The 17033-nt window shown below is 44.8% G+C and overlaps 1 protein-coding gene across 4 annotated transcripts; it reads left to right on the forward strand.

Moving 5' to 3' along the window:
* Nucleotides 1-1849: 1849 nt before the first annotated feature.
* On the forward strand, nt 1850-16793 carry LOC144167254 (uncharacterized). Of its 4 annotated transcripts, none has more exons than XM_077696586.1 (4): nt 1850-2051; nt 8933-9058; nt 11152-11242; nt 16629-16793. In XM_077696586.1, exons 1-4 carry the CDS (start codon nt 1889-1891, stop codon nt 16720-16722), a joined length of 474 nt encoding a protein of 157 aa, XP_077552712.1. In that variant the 5' UTR covers nt 1850-1888; the 3' UTR covers nt 16723-16793. The 4 variants fall into 4 exon arrangements, 2 of the variants coding, with proteins under 2 accessions (XP_077552712.1, XP_077552713.1); XM_077696587.1 differs by having other exon boundaries at nt 1890-2051; nt 11147-11242; XR_013321905.1 differs by lacking the exon at nt 1850-2051 and adding an exon at nt 6489-6597 and having other exon boundaries at nt 11147-11242.
* Nucleotides 16794-17033: the final 240 nt, after the last annotated feature.

Here is a 17033-nt window from a genome sequence, read left to right on the forward strand (position 1 = left end):
CACTGGTCTCCATTCAAATCATCGGTGGTCATCGGAGGATGTCATCGGCGGAGCGGCGGCGGAACGACTGAGCGGAGCGGCGCAGTTACCGCGTTAATAAGCAGCGGAATGAGAGAGAGCAGCGCATAGCAGCGCATGCGCATGTGTTAACCGAGCGCAAGCCGCGCGCAAGCTGCGCGCTAACCCGCACCCACGCACAGCTGGCGCAGTGACGGAGCGAGAGCCGGCGAGCGCTAACACGCAGATGGCGCTGCGGTGAGAGCGGCGCTAGCGCGCAGCTGGCGCGGCGAGGAGAATGGGGGAGGGATGCGTACTACGCCGGACGACGACGGAGGGACAAGGCGAGTGACAGAGATGCGTTGCTTCTAAAATAACAAAGAAAATTGACTATTTGGTTCATTACAGCGCTGATTGAAGTCGAGCTTGACGAATAAGTGAATCGGCGACATCGGTGCGCTCCGCGGTTATCTGGTGTAGCGCTTTGCTGCTCTTATGTGATATAGAAGCAATGGTCGTGGTCGCCTTTTCTGTGATCACGCCATAAACTTGAACATAGTAGCAAACGCTGGCGTGGCGGTGGTGGCGGCAGGGAAGGTGATAACGCAACAAAGCTTGCTTTGAAGCAGAGAGCCCAGCTATGTTACTAAAAGCGATTGAAAGAAATAAATAGATACGGTAAAAATTCTATGATGTTCTTTAGCTCGACATCCGCCTTTCGCTCGCTTATGGATCAATGTTACTCGATCGCCTTGTGGTGTTGACACCGAATTTCACCCCTAGAAATGTGTTTTTCTGGTCAGCCTCAGCTACCGTCTTAATTTTTATAGTACATGCCAACTGTTTTTATATCTTTCTTGCACAATATTTGATACCTTGGTAGCGATCTTTTTCAGTGACTCGTCAAACTACACTGCATGTCGTCATAGCTATAGGTGCAGCACGTCACTGATTGCTTACGTCGTGCTTACGCAAAAAAACATGGGCGCATTACCGGCAATTCGTGCAGTCGAGAATAGGGCCCCTGCTTCGTTTATCAACTGTATTATACAGCGCCTTCCCGAAGGCGCAAAAGTCCTGGGAAGCTTTAATTACGTATAAGTGCTAGTTAGCTTCTACAGTAAAGCCCGCTTATATCGAACACATATATATCGAATTATTGTCTATATCGAATTCTTGTATGATTCTGGTAAAAATTACATGCATTGAAAACTTTTTATATCGAACGCGATTTTCCTCACCATGGATATATCGAACTCTCCCGTGCGGGATTTCTCGCTCTCCTTATTAAGCATGCGGCGGGCTTTTCCGCAATACATTGGCGTGCAGCGGTGGCGCGGGTGTCGCTCACGACTCCCACGCGAGCTCGGGCGCGTCCAAACCGGCTGTGGCAGAGTGGACCAGCTCCACGAATGCATGCTGTTGGAGCCCAAAGCGCCACATTGAGCGCTGCGGGCTGCGGTGTCACTGAACTTCAAGTCCGCGCCACTCGCTGCCCACACTTGCTCTGTTCGCTGGGTTCGCCGTTATTCGCTTGTATTCATGCTTGACTACGCTCTGTCGAAGATGCCGAGGGCTCCGTGCCGCTTCTGAACACGAGCGAACGCGTTGATACCGTGCACTCTTAGAAAAAACCGTACTATTACGGCGCCCGGCACGGCACTGCAGTCGCAATTTCACCGTAGGTTCTCGCCTGCCGTAACCTCGAGTGACGGCAAAATTACTGTATTTTTAAAAAACCCCATGAATAACCTTTTATTGTGTATAACTGGCAACGAGCATCTGTATTTACCAATGAATTGAGCATCTATGTTGATAGCTACAATTTTTTGCAACGCGTTTTTATCAGAGCGAGTGTAATATAAGGAACTAGTTTTTCTTTCGGACGAACATGAGAGCAGCTGCGCGGCGAAACTATTTGCACTCTGTATCGATGCGCGAGCTAGTCGCCGGCACCGACACGGGCGGATTCGCGCCTTCAATATTCGTTGTTTCGGTGATTTTACTGCCATGGATTTACCTGTCGGACGAAGGAATACTGCCGAGAAGTCAAGGTAAGTGAGTAGTCAACCTCGTTTTCTTGCGTTATGTATGTAACGAAGGAGAGTTGCTCGCTAATTTTGGTCCGCGTAAGTCGTTAGCCCTAACCACTTCATATCTTGCTCCGTGGCCCTAACGTTTTCAGTGACTCGTTCTGAGCGTTCCGTAGATTTTAGGGGTGACTTTTGTGCGCGGGTGTGACGTGTGTGCGCGAGAACGATGGTTTCACAATTTCTAGCCGTTTGTTGAAGTGGTTGTGCCCTACTCTGCTAGCCGAACGGTTTGATTTCAAATGAAATGAGCATGGAGGAAAGAAAAGTTTAGGAGGGAGCGTCACATGACTATCGTGAAGCCTAGTCATAAAAAATAAAAAGGAAAGACTGATGGGAGATGCCCTGCCTCACGTGATAGGCAAGCGGTAGTTCTTTGCGCCTCACGCGGCCGCCCGCCTGCCCGCGCTATGCCAGCTATGCTGCGTCGTTCCGTTTGGTTGCCGGGCCGTCCGGGTATTCGGGTTTCGGCGACGAGTCCCCGTCCGGGCATTGCGCGCAGCGCTGCCTGCAACCCTAAAAGCGCAGCGGGCTGATCGTGCAGGCAAAGCGTTCGGACGGGAGAGACAGAAAACATCTTTATTTATTGAGCTCTGGGATTCGTCGAAGTGCGCCGCAGTCGAAGTGTCGTGTTCCGCCGCAGTGCAAAAGCGGATATGTCAGAGTACGACATCCGTGCCTCACATTTTATTTCACAAACACACCTCACTTCCTTGATTCTGGTAAGTTTATATTTTCACCTCCCAGGCGTAATTTAGCGTTCCTTGCCCATATACCTATCGCACGGATTGAGCAGTACTCGGACAACCAGCCCGCGTTCTGCCTGCGACGCGAGGCGGAAAATTATTTGTTCTTCCCGCGCCCGCACCCAACGTCAGTGGTTCTGCACCTTTTCTTTTCTAATGCACTGAAGGAGACAGCAACGCAAAACAGACATCGCCACGACAATTGTGGCATGTACAACGTGCCACCATGCCGGAGCACCGATAAGGCGAATGTATGCAAATGCGCACGCGAGCGAAACCAAAGCTTCTCGCACAACCTCTCAGCTGATGGGACACTCGTTACAGCGCTATGATGTAAAGGAAAGGTGGCGCGATAACTCCCCGCAAAATTGGAAACGCAATCGTCAAAGCACACCTGGCAAACACCACGCACCCGTAGGCCGCTCCGTGCTTGTGAATGTTTACAGCGGCGCGTCCGAGCAAAGCCGGTCGTGGTTCCAGCGGTAAGCGTCAAATTCGGCTCGCAGCTCGTGAAGGTGCTCCGTGAGCATGGGATCTACGTATCGTGTCGCTTTGAACAGCGACAGTAATTCCACAATACGAGGGATACGAGGGTGGGAGCGCAACGCTGGCGAAAAATCGCGTACGGCGCCTTCGGCAACGCCACTCGCCTCTTCCTCCACCGGCAGCCAGCCGGAACCACTAAATGCTACCGCGGGCCTGAGAGTGGTGCTTTTTCCATAATTCATTGCGCGGGAGGAGCCCGAGGAGAGGAGAATGCGGCGTCAGAGGAGGTTGGCTTGCCAAAGCTGTGCCGCCTGACGTCATGCTCCCTCCTAACATTTTTCTTCCTCCATGAAAATGAGGGAACCTCGGGTGTGCGAATACCCGCATAGGTATTAAAAGCACGTCGTGTACTCCTAGTGACTTCCAGTAAAAGCACGTCGTGTACTCCTAGTAACGCCCTCTTGGTTTGTTTGGTTCTTGGCTTTTTCGTCTTAAAATACGGCTCGAGAACTGTGCACAATAAATGGAATGATTGCCGTGCAAGTTTAAATAAAAATAATAAACTGGGTAATTTTCGTGCGTACAACGTCGGAATAAAATGCTATCTGGACGTTTTTTTGCATTTCGATTGAGGTTACGGTGTTGAAAACGAGTCTGCCCGGCCGCACGGCTCGCTCATGCAATCGGAACGTTTTGACATGAGATGTTAGGATTAGCAACGTGCATGGAACCCGACTTTGTTCGCTACATCAGAACTGCATGCATGTCGGACCTCTGGTAGAGTAGTTTTGAGCAGCGCTGGTTGCGCCTCGGGCTCGGATTTCAGAACCGCGAATGTTCATTCACAACTGAGATCCTGGTAAAACTATTAAAAATATTTGTTAAATATTTGTCACTTATGGCATGTTCACGTCCAGCTAAATACTTTTCTAGCCGAGAGGGTACAACACACCTTGGTGATCTGAGGCATACAACATGTGGGATTTCGCCAGTTTAAGGCAAACAGCCCGCTTCTGGTGTCTGGCCTGTCTTTTTCTAATAACCTACATGTTGCAGCCCTAGCAAAAATTACCAATAGACAAAACCAATAGCCTATTGGGTTATTGGCACCAATAGCTATTGGTGTATCAGTCTATAGGTGTATTGGTACCTATTGGTGTATTGGTCTAGTCCTATAGGTGTATGTGTACCTATTGGTGTATGGGTCTAGTCCTACAGGTATATTGGTACCTATAGGTGTATTGGTATCATGGGCCCACTGGAGCACCAATTGAAATATGGCCAAATGCATGCCAAGGCCTTTAGTTCACTGCATTCATTTAGCCATGCTACACTTGCTTCAGCAAGTTTCAAAACACAACGTGGTCCCACTACCCTTCAAATACCACAAAGCCGTAAGTGCTGGTTGACTGCAGTTTTATTGCACAACAAGCTGTCGAATTTCCCGTGCATATATTCCTGGAGTCAGAGCTGCAAGACCTGCAAAAACAGTATGGAAATAATTAGGAGCTTCTGCAATAACTGCACATTTTTATAAGTGAGTCTAGCATTTCGTCCAGGCGAAACATACCACTCTACGGCAGCACGCCGCTCAACCCCAACGAACTACGGTGCGTGAATACGCCAATGTGGTCGCAACGCTTCTAAAGTTAGACATTCCGTTTCGATTCCATCTGGATGAAACATTACCCGCGGCACTTCATTTCGTTAATCGGAACACAAAGTCCTACTTGCATTTGTACTAGTTCACCCGTGGTTGCATCGATAGTGGCTTTTACAAAAATGAAAGCGCCACTTGTCGACCTGCTCTGCTATTTTTAATACAAATTTTATCAGGAAATAAGAAGCTTCTACAGCTTCGCGGTGAAAAGGAATGTATACATTCCTTCAAATGCCAAAATCCGAGCTGCGTAATGCGTGCACGTTCGTCACCTCGCCGTGCGTGAAGACAATAATCCTTGAATACGAGCAACGTCGAAGGTGTCTTTACATTCTAGTGCTCCACAGATGATGTCCTCGTAACATTATAAAACTAACAAATAAAATGTGAGGCACTAAAATTCACAAGCACGGTGGCTGGCCGCTGGAATGAATGCCCACGCCGGGGATCGTGCCGAAGCGCCGGACATGGAAGAAGCCATTTTGCTTTTCCTTGCATACGAAACCTCCGCCAGGTTCATACTTTCAGAGAAGCATTATTGAGCAGTTTTAATTAATGTATTTCACCCTAAAATTATGAAACAATTTTAAAATGCGGGGTCAATTATTTTGGTGTTAATTTTGATTTTGTAGGCTTTACTTTCTGCAAACATTATGAAGTACGAAATCTATCCTAAGAACCGGCCGTTGAATCGGCACCCAAAACAAATATGGCCGCTCCGCGGCTCAGCGAGTTTAGAAAAATTAGAGGCGATGATTATGAAGGCGAGCGCTGACGCTCGCCAAAAAAATCTATAACTACTGTAGGCACAGAATCACTCGCGCGGTGTTTTTTGCTTGTCGCAAGCATTGCGGGCAACCACCATGAGCCGGCGGCTGCAACTCGTTGCTACCAGAAAAGTTTTGAGCGCTACAGGGACGTTATTTTTGAGGCGTGCTAAATGCAAAATGCTTGCAGCTAACGTGAATCGAATGTCTTCGGGCAGAAACATTGCTTGCAGGGCTGCAGATTAATTTTGACCACCGGCGGTGTGTATACGATCGAGCGCCGCAGCGCGAGATCGACACACGGGCAGTTTTACCTTTCTCCTCGATCTGGAAAACAACCGCTGCGGCCGGGATCGCACCCCCGTCCTTGGGCTTAGCAGCACACCGCCTAAAAAAAGCTAACAGCTCTACTTTTTATTAGTGTCTGTAAATCGATCAATAGCCCCGAGCAATGTATTTGACCAATAGATATCCCCTATTGGTCTATTAGGCTGATACAACCAATAGCTATTGGTCCCACTATCCCAATAGTTTTGGTCCCAATAGCTATTGGTCCCATTGGGACCAATAGAACCAATACGAATTGGTCTATTGGACCAATACATGTCACTCTATTGGACCAATAGATTTTGTATTGGTCCTATAGATACTCAAATAGAACCAATAGCCTGACCTATAGGACCAATACATTATTTCTATTGGACCAATACAAATTTCTATTGGAATTTTTGCTAGGGAGGCTGCTGACTAATGCAACTTTCATTCAAGATGGCTTATTTGTGAGGCCTACTTCAAAGCCCAAGGTTGTTTCCTCATCACACATCACCGACTGTTTTTCAGTCTATGAAAAAGTGGGTAACACATTTGTTCTACAGTTTATACGAGTCTTGCTATTATGTGCAGAACAGAATTTCCCTAATCTGAACTTGGCATTTCGGGAAATCCTATTCTGACTCAGCGTAACAGCGTAAATTGTTAGTGTAGACTTACAATTGAAAAAGCACAGGATAGGAGCTGACTGTCATTTCTTTATTGCACACTAAATGTATTTGTGTGCTGTAAATTTGTGGTGACGTAAATTTGCTGCACAGCCTCGATAGATGCCAACAAATTCGTAAATTTTGAAATTTCAGCCGCACTGCAAATATTGGGATGAAAGCAAAAAAGAAGAAGAATGTTCAAGTGTGCAGCTCTTGCTGCTCATTAAAATCATTGGGTGGTTTGAATTAATCTAGAACCCTCCAATACTGCACCCTTCATAGGTTAGATAGCTTCAGCACGTAAAACGCTCAGTTTAAATTTACAAAGGCATAAAAAAAGTATATTAGACACCTTGCCAACACAAGCATATGTGCATAATGATAAACTTAAATCTGCACGAAAGAAGTTCACACAGATAGAACTAAAGAGTACTGCCCTGAGTACCTGTTCATTAATAAAATCTTTTAATAAGCTTTTGCGCTGGCTGGTGTGTTTTTCCCTAGAATACTAGCCTCATTGAAGTGCTGGTGATGAGTGCATGCCCCACACAGGTTAAAAAGCCAAGTGGGCCAATGCCTGTTTCCTGAGTGATATCGTTACTGCTTTTTGTGACACGGAGAGGGAAAAGTATGCTTCGATTCAACACTTTACGCACCGTAGTTTTTCTTCTGCTTGCATATAGGCTTGGGCATGTTGGGAAAAAGGGTGTTGCCTTTTCGAAATGCCTGGTTTTATTGGAAGCACTTGTGCACCTTTGCAATATTTCTGTGCATATATACTGCTGGTGGTGACATATGATACAGAGCTGAAACTTGGTGCCTTGCAGAACAACCAGAAAGCACATTTAGGTATTTTCATCGGGCCATAGAGCAAATAATGTTAGGAGTAACACTCGTGGACAGGAAACGCGCTACCTGGATCAGAGAGCAAACTGGAGTAGAAGTTCAAATAAAGAAAAAGAACAACACTTGGGCTGGCCACTTAATGAGATGAACCGACAAGTGGTAAACAATTAGGGTAACAGCGGATACGAATAGATTGGTCAACAAGAAGGGGAAGGGCATAAGCTGGTGGAGGGATTATATTAATTGGGGGATAGACTGTGTACTCTAGCAGGGCAGGGCAGGAGGAGTTGAAAGTCAATAGGAGAGGCCTTCGTCCTGGTGTGGACCCGAGTAGGCTGATGATGACACGTTCTTTGTGATAATGAACGGCTCAGAATTAACACGCGCTCTTGTCCTGTACTTTTGCAATCGAGAGCTTATGTCCAATCTTTGTGCTGTTTTGTTATGTTTTCCAAGTGCCACTGTGCCTAGTAACATTTCATTTTTCCAGAAAACTTTTTCGAGCAAAAGTTGGCTCTGTAAAATTCACTTGAAGAATTTATTGCTCTCATTATTAAGACTGACGGGGTTTCACTACGGAATGTTTATTGTGAACAGTTTATACTCAATCTGTATTCCAGTGCACATTTGACTGCTCGTATAACAGCACGAACGGTAGAGAAAAGGACAACTTTAACGTATATGTTTATGGCTGATGACTATTCTGTGGGCATGTAAAGTTTGATTGCTTGGTATTGTTTGACGAGTACTATTACTATTGCTGTGCACGTAATGAAAACTTGAAATTTTAAACTAAAAAATTCAGGAACAAAATGTTTGTTGTCTTTTTTCGGTGCTATTGGGACCTAGCGATTGTGGGAGCATTAATCGTTCCCCTATTAATCAGTTAATCATGGGGGAAATAATTTACTCATCGTTGACATTCTTATGCAGAGCTTTTTTTTAGTTGTGCCAGTTTCGCTTTATTGAAGCCAGCCCGACGGGTTACCACGATGACCCAACCATAGTGGCATCACAGTTTTGGGCCAGGGTTGACTGATCTACAAGACATCAGTTCTGCACAGTGCGTGATGGAGCCAGCAACATAGTGCTAGTTCTAGCTAGCCATGGAATGGTGCGGGTAGTTCCAGCTACAGGTTGTTGCGTGCAATGGAACTATGAGCAAAAACTAACCTGCATATGCAGGAAAAGAGGTAAAAATGGGAAAATATGTGCTATGTGAATCTTCATTCAATGCACTAGTGAAAGAGGGCCTAAACATACGATGTATGATAGGACTAAACCTCTGTAGGCCGGGAGACATATCTGCTTTGAATTCTCTAAAACGGCAGTGCTTTGTGCGTGACCCTTTTTGATGCAGGTTGGCTGGCCACACAGAAGCACAGTACCCTGACGTCCCCTCACTATGTACTACATCGTGCATATGGCCCGACCGGAGCAGTTCATGCTGCCAAGCCCACAACACAACATGGCACTGGATATGTTGGTAAGTGTTCCATACTCTTTTCTGATGTGGAAACTATGCATACGACTTAACATGCGTTATCCCTACCCATTGCTGTTCAAACTTCCTAGACAGATCTCTACGTGCACAGGATAGCCCCACCTTAGAAATATTAGGCTCAGTGCTTCTTTAAAAAATTTTGAACAGAACTCTTTCATGGGGACATCCATGTAGTGTGTAGCAACCGTGGTTTGTGTGTCTTCGTTGCGGTTTTTTTAGACTGTTTAGAGTTGTCTTGATTAAACCAGCCGAATGCAGTTGAACATGTTCATTTCCGAAGTACAAAACACAGGACAGAGGGACGAGAAAACACAGGAGATCTGAACTCCAACTAAAATAACCTTATTGGAGTTCCACAAGAATGTATACGCAGCATGTGTACAAAGAACGAGAAATTTAACCCAGTATTACCTGAACTTTGGTTTTGTACGCCTACTAGCAGTAAATTTCTGGGTAACATATAAGTTTGGTATAGTTGAACTTCAATATGTGAGCATAAGGGTAACCTCCATAAATTTGATATAGTTGAACTTTAAGATGTGAGCATAACCGTGCATTCTCATTATTTTTTGTATTATTTTCGTAAAGGCATTGTAAAATGGCTGATCGTAATTGAGAGAGAGCAAATGTTGAAGCTGCAGATGCATAGTGTGTAGCTTACAACAAAATAATGATCTGTGCTTTTTACAGTGCCGGTGAGTCGTTCCCCACCATACAACAGTGGTCCAGTGGATATCTGTAATACTTAAAGCGTATTGTTGGGCTTCACGTGTTTACCAGCTTGTTACAACTGCACAAGACATGACAGCGGACAAAGGGAAATAATGGGAATGACAACCGCATAGTTGTCTGTGTATACAGGCACAAAAAGCCATTCGGGTGTTTGCACAGCCCTCATAAGTGAACCCAAGTCATTGGTGCTTTTAATGCGTAGCTTTTTTTAAAGCGAAGCTTCAGAGTTTTTAATGGTGGAGTAACGTTAAAACACTCGCAAGAAAGCCAACTTTATAGATGGCGAATTATCGTGGATGAAGTGGAAAAAAATGCTTCCTGTGCCTGGTATCGTACCTGGTTCCCTCATGTTATGAAGCCAGCGTCTATCTGACTGCTCCATTTTGATAGGGTTGAAGCCATTTGAATTTGGAGAGGGGTGCATGGACGTGCAAAATTAGAAAAATACGGCGCCCCACCATGTAAAAATGGTACTGGTTCAACGCAAAGCTTTTGTCATGTGAAATCAAATCTCAAAGGGCCAAAATTCAAAGGATCTGCAATCTGAAGTCCAAACCGTCTGCGTATTAAAGTCCAAACTCAGACACCAACCAAAAATCCGTCACAAGAAAGCTTCGTGTTCCGCCATCATTGTCGTTAGATGGAGAGGTGTATGTTATTTGGCTAGTAAGCGGGCGTTCCCAGGATTAAAATCAACCTTTTTCGTCGTTGGTCATGCTTTGCTAGTGCTAAGCAACACTATTGGCATGATGTGGGTTTTCATAGCGGGAGTGAAGATGGTGTATATATAAGTAAAATTTTTCTGAATTACTACCACTGCTGCTACAGTTCATGTAAAAATTGCTTTTTACACATGCAGCCTTGAAAACAATATACCAACACAAGTTTTCCAATGAGAATTAGTGTATTTTTAATGAAGACTTCATCATTAGATTAGCTTTTCAGGAAATAAAAAATGGGCTAAATATTGGGAAGGAAGAAAGGCAAGTTAAAAGCAGAACATAACCGAAACGAGACTCGTGGGCAGCATGACACAACGTAAATAAAACAAAAATTTGCGGCCACGGTTTAAAGAGTGTTTGAAGAGAGGCAAGCCAAAAGCACAATGAAAACAAAAGATGAAGATTTTGACTCGCCCTGCCAACACGAGCACCGAACATGATGAGCACATGCATTTGGACAAGCTTGAACTACAAGGTTACAATCAACTGTATTTGGTTGCTTGGTAAAAAGAGAGAGGATTATTTGTGAATGCTATGTACTATTTTTTTCCAAGAAGTAGTTTTGGCCAACTTTTTTATTTCATGCAAATAGGATACAGAAGCTTGTCTGTTTCAGTGCAGGTGCAATCATCCTGGCCACTACAGAAAAAGGGAGGCATGAAGAAGGTGGACAAAACAAGCAACCGACTTGCAACTGGTTCACTGACAAGGGGTGAGTCAGCGCTTGTTTTGTTCACTTTCTTCCTTTGGACCTGTGAAACAGCCCGAAGATGTTTGAGACTGTCAAACAAGTCCCATGGAGCATGGGGCCAAATTTAGCAATATGTTTAATTAGTCACCCTTTTCGCACCAGCCTTTGATTTTCTGCTAACCCTAGCACATACACGTGTGAATTTATTTGGGGCAGAAAAAACCGCATTTACATGGCAGCACTTGAATGCATTATCATGTGTGGTAAAAATACGGCATAGCTGCAGCTCTTTGTGTTCTCACTGTTAACCAAGCTGTATGATGTTTGCACTTGTAAGTGCTGTGTCAAATATGCTTGCCAATACTTGATGGCACTTTAAAGATTGTACTTTTTCTATTTACTTGCATGTTGAAGCCAGCCCTGGCAACACGCCTGCATGATTTACTTGTAACATTTTGGTGAGTATGGCAAAAGGTATATAAAAAGTGTAACTCCGAGAAACACTCCACACGGTGATGATAGCGAGAAAAAATGTGCTGCTATTATCTCATGCATAACACATTTACAAGGCTAAACAATATTGCTGTGCACTGCAGGGTAGCTGTGGCTATTTTCAGCTGAATAACGCTGTACCTGCAAGTGCAGGAGTTCATCAATAGCCAAAGGATAGTGCAGAGACGGTGGTTGATCAGGCATGCTGCTTTACCCGCTCCTGCTTCTTACAACCATGTTTACTTCTTTTGAACACTCTGGTGTTCAAATGCTTGCTTTTTAGACTATGAACTGTGCGATCACTAGCTATCTCAGATCACATTTACAAGAGGTTTGGTTATTGTCTGTAAACACATCCGTTTCGTTTAGACATTCTGAGCAGTGCATGTATGAGTGCACGGATTTCTTTTCTGTTAAAACTATATTGGTTATTGAATGTGAACATCTTCGACAGAACTCTATCTGGTTGGGCTAAACTTAAGAGGCAAATACACCAACCAAGGGCGCTTATTCAAAGCGGTCCCAACGTTTCGGAGCCAACTCGGCTCCTTCATCAGGGGTGACTATGTACAAACAAGAAGCAGCGGTTATATAGGAGTCTTCTTCTTTTTCTTTTTTATTTCTGGATTTTTGTCCTTGCGCGTCGGAGGCCGTGAGCGTAGATGGTGGGAAGGGCTCCGAGGGATCTATTCAGGCCTTACCAGTTCCCTTGTATGTGCCAGGACTCAAGCCGTAATCTTTGTGAGTAATTGGTTTCGGTGCCAATCACCTGCGCGCCGTCAAAGTTAATCCTGTGGTCAGCTTTTTCGCAGTGCTCGGCCAATGCACTGCTCTGAGTGTCGGACTTGCGAACGTCGTTTTTGTGTTGGCGGAGGCGTTCCGGGAAGTTCATGGTCTCCCCAACATAACTAGCGGGGCATTGTGCACAAGCAATTTTGTAGACGACCCCTTGGGATTTTTCTTTTGGCGGCCGCTCTTTAGGTCGAGGTATGAGCCGTCCAAGTGTTGACACTGGCTTGTGGGAGATGACAATGCCTTCCTTGCAAAGAATGCGGGATAATGTTTCACTCGTTCCTTTAACATATGGGACGGAAATACGGGTGGGTCGGCGTGCCGAGGGGGTGGGGGGGGCAGACGGCGGAGACAGGAGAGGGGTTGTTGACCGGCGGCGTCAGTACAGAGGAATTTCCTTGGTTGCAGCCCGGCTGAGGGAGACGGCGTTTGACGCGACGTATGAAGTTGCTCGTGTATCCATTTTTCTTCAGGTCAGCAATTACGGCTTTTTCTTCTTTCTTCCGGTCCTCTTCTGTTGAGCATATAGTTTTGGCTCTAAGTAAGAGAACTGAGACCACAGATGATTTGTGGGAATTTGGGTGGCAGGAATCAGATTGCAGGTAGCGGCCGGTGTGGGTGGGTTTCCTGTATACTGTGAAATTTAGTCCGTCTTGCTGTCTTTTTATCAAAACGTCGAGGAATGGTATGGTGCTGTTCGTTTCTTTTTCCATGGTGAATTGGATGGCTGGTTCAATCGAATTTAGCTGCGACAGGAAGTTGTCTGCTGTTGTTTCTTTGATGAAACAAAAGCAGTCGTCCACGTACCGGAGAAAGACTTTGGGCTTTTCGGGGAAATTTTCCAGAGCGGTCCTTTCAATTTTTTCCATTACAAGGTTGGCTGTGGTCACGGAAATAGCTGCCCTCATCGCAGTTCCACTTACTTGCCTGAAATATTCCTGCTTGTAGCAGAAATATGTGCTGCAGAAGTTGCGTAATCTCACCGACGCTGAGGCAGGTCCTCGAGCTCAGGCTCTCATCGTTCTCTAGGGCACTTGTGGCGGTTGCGACGGCCAGGGAAACAGGGACGCTGGTGAAAAGCGACACGACGTCAAAAAATTTCCTCGAAAAGCCCAAAGTGTTTCTCCGGTACGTGGACGACTGCTTTTGTGTCATCAAAGAAACAACAGCAGGCAACTTCCTGTCACAGCTAAATTCGATTGAACCAGCCATCCAATTCACCATGGAAAAAGAAACGAACAGCACATTACCATTCCTCGACGTTTTGATAAAAAGACAGCCAGACGAACTAAATTTCAAAGTATACAGGAAACCCACCCACACCGGCCGCTACCTGCAATTCGGTTCCTGCCACCCAAATTCCCACAAATCATCTGTGGTCTCAGCTCTCTTACTTAGAGCCAGAACTATATGCTCAACAGAAGAGGACCGGAAGAAAGAAGAAAAAGCCGTAATCGCTGACCTGAAGAAAAATGGATACACGAGCAACTTCATACGTCGCGTCAAACGCCGTCTCCCTCAGCCGGGCTGCAACCAAGGAAATTACTCTGTACTGACGCCGCCGGTCAACAACCCCTCTCCTGTCTCCGCCGTCTGCCCCCCCACCCCCTCGGCACGCCGACCCACCCGTATTTCCGTCCCATATGTTAAAGGAACGAGTGAAACATTATCCCGCATTCTTCGCAAGGAAGGCATTGTCATCTCCCACAAGCCAGGGTCAACACTTGGACGGCTCATACCTCGACCTAAAGAGCGGCCGCCAAAAGAAAAATCCCAAGGGGTCGTCTACAAAATTGCTTGTGCACAATGCCCCGCTAGTTATGTTGGGGAGACCATGAACTTCCCGGAACGCCTCCGCCAACACAAAAACGACGTTCGCAAGTCCGACACTCAGCGCAGTGCATTGGCCGAGCACTGCGAAAAAGCTGACCACAGGATTAACTTTGACGGCGCGCAGGTGATTGGCACCGAAACCAATTACTCACAAAGATTACGGCTTGAGTCCTGGCACATACAAGGGAACTGGTAAGGCCTGAATAGATCCCTCGGAGCCCTTCCCACCATCTACGCTCACGGCCTCCGACGCGCAAGGGCAAGAATCCAGTAAGAAAAAAGAAAAAGAAGACACCTATATAACCGCTGCTTCTTGTCGTACACAGTCACCCCTGATGAAGGAGCCGAGTTGGCTCCGAAACGTTGTGACCGCTTTGAATAAATGCCCATGGTTGGTGTATTTGCCTCTTATATTGGTTATGTCCCATCTAGGGGGTTGTGAAAGCAATTTTCTTAATAAGAACACTTCAATACTAATGAAATGTATTTGTCTCAAGTCAGTTTTCAGGAAGAAAATCGTTTGTGGCTGCATAGTAACTCAACTATTTGGTGCGGCAGTTTGTAATATATGTTGTTTATGAAAGAGTATGGCACTTGTTACCTGTGCTTTAGGTTTCATGTTTCATGTACTTTTATGCACTGAGGCTGAGCTGTACAAAGGAACCTATGAACTGGAAATAATTTGTGAGGACAACTTTTTCCATCAACAGTGTGTTTGACAGGGTTAAGGCAACAAAATGCTGTTGTGCTTTCTGTGAGGAGTGGGGTGTTCACTTTGCCGAGTAGGCTGCTCAGACCCCTTGAATGCCTTTCAGTACCTCTATTTGTGACCCATTGGTCTACAAAACCACAAACAGTTTGACTCTCCTACTTCAAACTTTTTTTGTTTAATTTGGAGTTTCTCTGAACTGGAAAACTTTGGAAGTTACGAACCAGCTCTCCTTCACCTGCTTTTTATGGGTATCTGTCAAAGTTTTGAAAATATAGCTTAGAGGGCTAGGAAAAACATCCGTGTTGTTCATGCACTAGAACCCAATTAAAAACACTGATGTATTCTTAAGTACAAAAACAACCCTTACAAGTGAAAAAAGAAAGTTTTTTTTTCAAGGAACGAAAAAACAACTAATTGCCAAATACAGCTTATGTTATTTACATTCTTTTGGTTGTGAAAGTATTAGATTGTGATCTAAATTACTTTACCCACTCTCCCCTTCCTCCACTCTGCTTTGAAAATGCAATCGACCCCTCACTGCGCAAAAACAAACGCTTACTGACCAAAATCTGGGGGGAGTTTTCGACCTAGCAGAGGATGTTAAACGCAATATCTTAAGTAGGACTACCTGCACTAACTCACTGACGTGCCTGTCTTTGTAGGCACTTCTTTTTACCTGAGATGTTCATTTTCACTGTCTTCCACAGTAGGGGAGTGAAGTACAAAATGTTACAGAAGGCCTACAGAGTACACACTCAAGTACAAAGGCCCAAAAGTACAAAGGTTCAGAAAAACCACATACAAAGTAAACATAAAAGTATGTGATTCGAACTAACATAAAGAAAAGGCATTGAGCTAGAAAAATTGGTAAAGGAATGGTTATGTGACAGCTTTAAAGTTGCCCTATTTGTGCGTGAATTATGTATTGTGGAAGGCCATTCCATTCGATGCACTCTGAATGGTACATCAATGGAGAGTAAGTAGTATGCAGTCCTGCCCAGCAATTAAAAATTATTCACTGAAATATATAGCCCTGCTGCGTAATTTGAAATAAAAAATGTAGCTTGTGCTAGAAGTGAGTAGCTTGGTTTGTAAGACTTTGTAATGCATGCTGTATATTTTGTAAACGCTAGATTGGCAACGTTTCGCTGATAGAACCCTTACCAGGACCAATTTGTTTGCAAAATGTTGAAAAGCCAACTTTCTCTTCCAAAATTGGCGGCAACTTATTCTGTATAGCTTTTGAGTCTTCTATTTACTGTTCTAGATAGCGTGAAAAGCTGTTTGATATAGCCCTTTTATTTTTTTTTCAGTACACAAGTTTATTGCTCTTTTTGTGGTCACATTTTAAACAGTATTTACACGGCTGCTTAATCATTTGACTTGCAATGTTGGCATTGCAACCGAACATTGTTTTTTTTCTTGTACAATCCTGAAATCATGGCCAGCTGTCCCACTGTAAAATTTTGCATTCCGGTAAAGGTCAGTTTGCTGATTTAGTATTTGGCATAAATGCGTGCCTTAGTATGGACTCCGAGCAGTACTGCTAATCGTGAATAAATGTTTTGTGTTTTTCAGGTTTTACATTTTCACTTCAAGGAAAAATGGCAGCAATTACATCACACAAAGGGAGCCACATCAAATTCCTGGAGGGTTAATTTCTAATTTGTAATTTTTGGTGTGTCAACTAAATGTTATTTTTTGCAGCCATCTGCATAGTTTGAAGATGAGAATTGTATTTGATATTTGGTCTGAGTTTTCTGGGCGGCATTGTGGTGTGATATAGCACAAAAACGATAGCAATGTGAAAAGAAAATGTCGGTACAAGTGTTGACTACCAACTCGTTTATTTTGCTGCGGATATGCAGTTATGAATTCGCTGGCAGTAAAAGAAATGGGTTGCACATTAGCACTTGCATACCGTCTTTTCTTTTTGAGTTGCGATTGTTTCTGTGTTTTTCTCCACATGACAAGCCACTTCAA

The sequence above is a fragment of the Haemaphysalis longicornis genome, unplaced genomic scaffold (assembly GCF_048455015.1).
Source record: "Haemaphysalis longicornis isolate Haplotype H1 unplaced genomic scaffold, Haemaphysalis longicornis Haplotype H1 scaffold_2, whole genome shotgun sequence".
Classification (NCBI taxonomy): Eukaryota; Metazoa; Arthropoda; class Arachnida; order Ixodida; family Ixodidae; genus Haemaphysalis; species Haemaphysalis longicornis.

Excerpts from the sequence above, each read along its gene's own strand:
- LOC144167254 (XM_077696586.1), top strand. The coding sequence starts at position 1,889 with ATGAGAGCAGCTGCGCGGCGAAACTATTTGCACTCTGTATCGATGCGC. Across the intron at positions 2,052-8,932 it reads AATACTGCCGAGAAGTCAAG|GTTGGCTGGCCACACAGAAG; the intron begins GTAAGTGAGTAG and ends TTTTTGATGCAG. Across the intron at positions 11,243-16,628 it reads AACTGGTTCACTGACAAGGG|GTTTTACATTTTCACTTCAA; the intron begins GTGAGTCAGCGC and ends TGTGTTTTTCAG.